Source organism: Pomacea canaliculata, linkage group LG4, assembly GCF_003073045.1.
Source record: "Pomacea canaliculata isolate SZHN2017 linkage group LG4, ASM307304v1, whole genome shotgun sequence".
Lineage (NCBI taxonomy): Eukaryota > Metazoa > Mollusca > Gastropoda > Architaenioglossa > Ampullariidae > Pomacea > Pomacea canaliculata.
This window is the reverse complement of record NC_037593.1, coordinates 20,860,972-20,868,221: the sequence shown is the minus strand read 5'-3', so window position 1 is coordinate 20,868,221 and position 7,250 is coordinate 20,860,972. Positions and strand designations below refer to the sequence as shown.

The window sequence follows — 7,250 nt, the reverse complement described above, 5'->3', positions numbered from 1 at the left end:
GCAGATAATTAATGAACAGATGGGTTTTGGAGGCTGAAATTTACAGGTTAGGTTTATAGCACCTATTTCTACCGATATCTGACCCCCCCTAAAACAAAACAAAACAAAACAAAAAAACAAAAAAAAACAACAAAAAAACAAACAAAAAACCCCACAAAAAAAAAAAAAAAAAAAAAAAAAAAAAAAAAAAAAAAACCCAACAAACAACCGCAAACCATTCAGGTTGGTCTTTATGGTAACATCAGTCAGTTACCTAATCTCGATCTGGTAGTGAAAAAGAAAAGAAAAATCTGCACAAGCAAGGTATAAATACTAAATAAAACCTATAAAAGTACGTGGGCACTCACCTGCCAGACTGCCGACGGTCAGCAGGAGAACAGTAGCGATGACAATCATTGCTGTCTTCTCCATTTGATAGCAATCGTAATCACTAATCACAGAACTTAGTGGAGGGCTCTCGGCTTGTCGAATGAAGTCTGCTTAGAATTAAATATTTATAACGGACAGAGCGAACTTGCGAGACGTTGAGAAGCCAACTGACGACGAGGCAGCTGCTGTGACGATGACAAAGTCAGACACACGTTTCCCAGCCGTTAAATACTCAACCTTTTAGACATGTAATCAAGTTTGGCATTTGAAATGTATTCAACGAAAGACGAGCCCAGGAGAGCAATGCGAAATAACTGACAGATGAAGTGACATTATCTCAGAAAATTATCGTCGGAAGCGTCAGAAATGTTTTGACGAGAAGTAAAGATGAGGCGAACTTTCTTGCTTTCAGAAGAATAAGAGCTGTGAGATAATAAGTTATTTTAATAAATTGAAATAGGCTTTTAAATATTATACCAATCGAAACGTGGTTTAAATTACGGTATAAATGAGAAAATTATGGCGGATATTATCATCATTAACATAATCATCACCATGATTAGTGGTGGTGACGATGGTGCTGCTGCTGCAACACATCCTGAGTAGGTTCAGATTGAATGTCGGTGTCGGTGGTCTGTCATCACGACAACAGGGAGGCAGCGACATGAAGCACGACATCAGCAATGGAGATAAACGAGGATTTCAAGTTCAGATAAGTTTGATGAAGGGAAAATATCTTTAAAAGTTTCCTCGTGATGTAGATGGCACAAGATCATCGTCGTCGTGGTTGCAGCACACCGTATCATCTTTTCGGTTTGAAATGTGTCAGCGGTTCTAATGCCGTGATAACAGGGAGTTATCTTCATCCACTGAGGAGCTGTGATGGTCTATTGTACAATCATTGATGGTCGTTACAAAGATAACATCTGACTGACTGAATGTACAAACAGTAATGGCTGCTTTATGACCCTACCTCATCATCGCTTAAAAAAACTGTTGTTTTCAGTGACACTGAAGCACGTGGGGTGTGTGGGCAGGAGGCTGGGTGGGATGGAGAAAGTGAGGACATAATCACATCCCATTGCCTGAAGAGCTGTGGTACCCCGGTCACATGGCGGTGAACTGTCTTTTGATGGAGTCAGTCAAGTGTCATTCCGTGGTGCAAGGCACAAACACTCAGTCTGACATTTCGCTGTCACTGTTTGCCAGTGAAAATTATTCAGTTTCTTCCAACCACGACTGCGAAACAGTTCTAACAACTGTTACAAGACAGTTCTGGCAATTGTTACGAGATAGTTCTGAAAAAAGCAGATAAATTTTCCCGATTTTTTGACATTTTTTCCCCTCTTCTACCCGTGCATCCTTCTGTCCAGGTCCTTAACTTTTAGCGTGGTCTCACCCTTGGTTGACAGTTTATTCACAAAACATATTTCTGTGTGCCATAATGTTCACGCAAAAATACTAAATATAATACGTGGATATATAAACACAATATGCACACAGACGTTTTGAGAATCGCCTTTTTATTTCATTGCTCGCTTACTTGTTGCATTGTTGATATTTTAAATGTTGCTTTGCTGATTGTTTGCACACCGATACTTAAGGTACAGTTCTTTACGTTTGTCCATTATTTTCGCCATTCAAAAAACCCAATAGACTTTAGTCGTTCGTAGAACTCTGAACGTTCGTCGGGTTGGAGGGATCTCAGTGGTGGGCGCACAGGCCCGACATCACATCCTACAAACGACATCACTGCCTTCCCCGTGGGCAAGGAACCTCCTGTTTTGGCACCTGCATTAGTTTAAACAGAGCGTGTAAACAGTCCGAATCAACTAATAAACACACTACAATGCAGAACTCAAGTAACTATACAGACTCATAGTAACCACTGTAATTAGAGATTAGTGGGTGGTTCACACTACTTTTGTCTCTCTGGTCTTTTACTCTTCGCTTGACATGAACCGGACCAAGGATACGTGGCTAATGGCAGCTGTCACAATGTTATTACAGCATGTAACAAGTGATATAAATAGACAATGTACTACAAAGTTTCAGTCAGGGTGTAAATGCAATGAAATACCATTTAATGTTTGGACTCGTGCTCACCATAGCGATAGAGTTGCTGAACGAAGTCTTGGCTCCTGTGCTGCTCGGCCAGAGCGCCTGGCAGGTCCGACTGACTCAGCAGCGCCAGGAGACGATGGAAGGTGCCCGCCATGTGGTTGTACGTCGACCCGATGGCCCCGTCAGCCCCCAGAACCACAGCTGCCATCAATTGCTGCAACAAAGTCATGTCTGACAATCTGGGCCCAGCGCCATGACATGTCACTAGACGTTAAGCTGCATGGCATGGCATCCAGTTAAAAATCAACATGTGTGTTACAGAATATCACAACATATCGGCGTTTTAACTCATTGCTTCGGTCAGACAGCCCCTAGCAGCTGATTAGCAACGGTCTATTGCCATTAGCGACCACACAGATGCCTTGTTCCCCCCAAAAAAAAAACAAACAAAACAAAACAAAACAAAAAACAAAACAAAAACAAAAGAAAAACACAAAAAACAAACAAAAAACAAAAACAAAACAAACAAAGCAAAAAAAAAAAAAAGAGCAAAAAAACAAAAAACAACAACAAAAAACAAACTCTGCGATCGTCTAGGTATGAATGAGACCAAAATTTATCTAGACCCTCCATCCATCCACCCACCCACCCACCGTCGCCCAACCCACTGACAACTAAACTGATGCAGGTGTTGTATTAGCGCTCTGACACCGACCTCGTCGCAGCCGTAGAGAATGTTGAAGGCGCGGCCATGACGGTCACGTGAGCGCAGACAGTGACACATCTGCACGAGGTCCTGATGGGAGTACTTCACGCCGCGCAGCGTCGGTATGACGTCACGTGCGGTCTCTAGAAACGTGGCCATGTCCACTGCAGCAGACGTCACGGGCACGTGCAACAAGGGGAAACAAACGTGCAAGTTCAACCACCTGTAGGAGAGTTACTCCGCCTGTCAAAGTCATCTACAACTGAACGGTTGGCATGATTACTGCTTCTTTATTTTCTGTGCCTTTGTACAGTTTCAGATCTGTCTCACGTAGCACGTGTCAGTTTCAGATCTACGTGTCAGTTTCAGATCTACGCGTCATGAAGCACGTGTCAGTTTCAGATCTGTATGTCATATAGCACGTGTCAGTTTCAGATCTACGCGTCATGAAGCACGTGTCAGTTTCAGATCTGTATGTCATATAGCACGTGTCAGTTTCAGATCTACGCGTCATGTAGCACGTGTCAGTTTCAGATCTACGTGTCATACATCACGTGTCAGTTTCACGTTTGTTTTCGATTTAGTACTCATTGAAATTTCAGTTCCAAGGCGATTAAGCCAGGAGAAAGGTGAATGTGTTTTATTGTTGAGTTCTTCTGTCAACAGTTCCCATGGTAACTTATAGGTTTAACGAAGATAAAGTCCCTTTCCCCACCCCTACAGCCAACCCGCTCTCTGGGTGAGAGGATGTCTTACAGTTGACGCGGGTCATGGCGGGTATGTGGTAGTAGTAGAAGGGTGTAGAGGGCGCCGCTGCTGCCACTTGCCGGCAGTACTCCACTAAGTCTCCTGCAAGAACGAAAACAAAAATACAGTGTGTGTGAGGACAGTGACCTTATAAACACACACAGTCCCTGTCACGTGTCAGCCGCGTGTCATTAATGTAACGTCAAGTAAGATCCGAAGGTGACGTAGTGTGAAGGTGTGTGGGTGTGTGTGTTTGGTGGGGGAGGAATTGGGAGGAATACTCTATACACTACATCTGTTTATATCGACACGTAACACATATTTTATCGTGTGGAGAAGAACTCACCCATGGTGCTGATGGGGAAGTAGATGGGAGGGAGAGAAGAAATAGCGGCAACCCCCTCGCTTTCCGCATGTCTCGCCTGCACATGGTGGGCGTACACCGCATTACTACTACACGTCACACAGCAGAAACCAGTAATAACAGTACCTCTATAAGATCTATCGGCTGAGCTGGGAAACTTAATAATAATAACAATAACAACAACAACTTGCACAGCAGCACAACTTACCAAGGCGATAGAATCTCGTAGTGTGGTTCCGCCAACCTGCACTAGTATCTTCGACATCCTGAAGCAGAGGCAGGAAACCAGTGATGAGACCCTAATACAACGGTTCAGTGACGTCATCTGAGTATACCTTGCACGCCGCTAGCAGCCCAACTACATCCACACAGCTTATGTTATTCGGACCAACTATATTTCTCTCGATGCCCCGCTATAATGCCAGTCACCATCAGGACGAAATGCCATTTATTATCACGATCCAGTCACCGCCGCCGTGTCAAGGCAATCATAATTATTATTATGTAATGCCAATCATCGCCTCAGTCCGTGACAGTCACACGTAGTACCATTAAAGTCTAGTACCAGTCTCAGGAAACTCCTCTTAGTGCAAGTGTGGAAGAGTTCTTTCTTACCTCTCTGTCTCTCTATCCTGTATAAACAGTTCAGTCTGCTTCGTCTGTTGCTATGGTTTGATGTCTGTAGATGTCTTGTTGCCTCTGATATTCCGCGTACATGTGTGTTTGTGTCCGTGTGTCTGTAAGTCTGTCTGAAGTCTGTCTGACAGTCTGTGTTTCAGTCTGGTTGTGTCTGTGTGACTGTAGGTCGGAATGTGTCACGTACCTGCTGTTTTTTCTTCCAGCTTTTACCCAGCATTCCGTCGTCTTCATCCGTTCCTCCGTCGTCAGAGATGGGCCTTCTCCAGTCGAGCCGTTGACTGTTGGTAATAATCAGTTCATGATTGTTTTTGTTTTTTTTTATCTCCTTTACAACATTGAATGTTCTTAATGTCTTCATTTACACCAGGGGTGGGGGTGGGGCTGGGGGGTTTGGGGAGCAAAGTTATGAGCTGAGCCGCGTTCACTCACTGCTCACGAGCAGACGCTGTATGAGGCCCGAGAAATCTTTTGATCGTCTCGCCGAGGCAAGCCAAGCTTTCGGTAAATGTATAAACTTTCTTCATAGATGCATTAATGTATACTGCGAGGATGAACAGGACTAAAATGGAACCGTGTGGTTTTCTCTTGACAATCTTCGCGTACTTATGACTGATTTACAGGAATAACTTACAATTACTATGTCTTGGACACAAACAACAACAACAGATGGCTTACCGTACACTTGACTGATTCCTTCGTTGGACAAGAATTGGCAGTAATCGTCAATTTTGTCATAGTCTATATCCCTGGGGAGAGAAGAATAGAGGGGTGAATATATTTCATAACTCTCTCTTTCTTTATGTGTGTATATTCCTTCAAACAAACCAAATACACAATCCAATGGACATACCATCATGCAGGCTGACAGACGTAAAATCACGCACGATGACAGACACACAATCTTGCAGGCAAACCGACAGCCATGTAGGCTGAGAATAGGTATGAAAAAATAATCTCATTAATTCCAGTAAAAACTTCAATAAAATAACGAATTTTCAAGAAAAATATAAACTTGAACACGTCACTTGCCCGTTTGCTTTTAACGGTGTAAACGTAGCAGCCACGAGCCCGCTGATGTGAAATTCCTCCATGACACAGTGTTCTGTTGGTATGACACACAGTGTTCTGTTGGTATGACACACAGTGTTCTGTTGATATGACACACAATGTTCTGTTGATATGACACAGTTGCAACAAGTTTTTTATTTAGTTGCGTTTTTTTCCTTTCTTTATTGGCAAAAGTTCTCGACCTCTTTCCCTCGCCTTATGGCTAATAAACCGAAAGCACAGCAGACCATAAAGCTAGAGCGTTTGGACCTCCGTCGAGAAGAAATTTCGCATTGTCTGATCTTTTTTTTATGTTAACAGTTAAACCAAAAGTGAATTTGTGCTTTGGGCTCGTTCTAGAAGTTAAAGACCGACTTGAGTTTGAGTTTTTTCAGATATCAGACGACAGGCGGTATAAACCTAACCTATAATTTTCAGCCTTCAAAACCCATCCGTTAATTAATCATCCGCTGCGGATTGGTCTTTAACGAGGGGAAAATTTGCCTGCAAGCTGTTCAGAGATAAACTTCAGTTATTTCAATGTGTGATGACGATTACACAACGGTCACTTATCTAAAACCTGACAAAATGTCGACTGCATATTGTTGAGCTCTCTCTTCTTATCGCTTTCAACCTATATTTTCACCTTTGGAAATTTTAGGAATTTACCATCGGGACAGCAGATAAAACTACCTTTTTCTCCTGCCTTTTTATTTGTTTACCGTTGTGACTAATCGAAACACACCTGTCTCTAAACGTCGGCATGTCTCAGTAAATGCAAACAAGAAGCTAAAAGCTCATCCACACACACACACCCTATGGCTGCCGCTTGACACCAGTAAGTGTGTGCTTAAACATGTGCTGAATATCTGACAAAGTACACTAATATTAAATACCATCATAGCTATGGTGTCCGTTTGTTTGTTTGATAGCAGGGTGAGCAGTAGGAAGCACACGAGGTGCAAAGTCTCTTACCAGTGTCGATGGGTTGTCAGTGAAGGACTGCAGCTTGAGTCAGTCACGACACTCACACTACACTGACTACAGTGATGCTGATTGTACAGTGGCTGCGAGGTCACGTGACACCTCAATGTAACTGTCAGTATGTACCTGTATGTACCTACAGTATGATAGGCTGTACCTGACTCAGCCCTGACCAACGAATGTGTTGCACAACATTTGTCAAGCATACGGTCGTAGTCTAAATGTCAAGACTTTTGTAGCAAGATACGGCTTCAAGATGGACATTATTTTCCGCCATTCATCCTCGATTCTGACAACACCTTTGCATTAAGACGTGACCGTCCCGTGGCA

General features: G+C 43.1%; 1 protein-coding gene across 3 annotated transcripts; it reads right to left on the bottom strand.

Annotated features, from left to right (window-relative positions):
• Positions 1 to 1,883: 1,883 nt before the first annotated feature.
• LOC112562614 (N-acetylneuraminate lyase-like) lies at positions 1,884 to 7,022 on the bottom strand. 3 transcript variants are annotated; one of them, XM_025235960.1, is made up of 10 exons: positions 6,912 to 7,022; positions 5,919 to 5,991; positions 5,565 to 5,635; positions 5,074 to 5,167; positions 4,459 to 4,516; positions 4,233 to 4,308; positions 3,896 to 3,988; positions 3,149 to 3,303; positions 2,476 to 2,647; positions 1,884 to 2,160 (listed from the first exon to the last, which is right to left on the bottom strand). In XM_025235960.1, the coding sequence occupies exons 2-10, from the start codon at positions 5,978 to 5,980 to the stop codon at positions 1,997 to 1,999; spliced, it is 945 nt and encodes a 314-aa protein (XP_025091745.1). In that variant the 5' UTR covers positions 5,981 to 5,991; positions 6,912 to 7,022; the 3' UTR covers positions 1,884 to 1,996. The 3 variants fall into 3 exon arrangements, with proteins under 3 accessions (XP_025091745.1, XP_025091744.1, XP_025091743.1); XM_025235959.1 differs by having other exon boundaries at positions 5,919 to 6,014; positions 6,912 to 6,976; XM_025235958.1 differs by lacking the exon at positions 6,912 to 7,022 and having other exon boundaries at positions 5,919 to 6,037.
• Between the last annotated feature and the right edge of the window lie 228 nt (positions 7,023 to 7,250).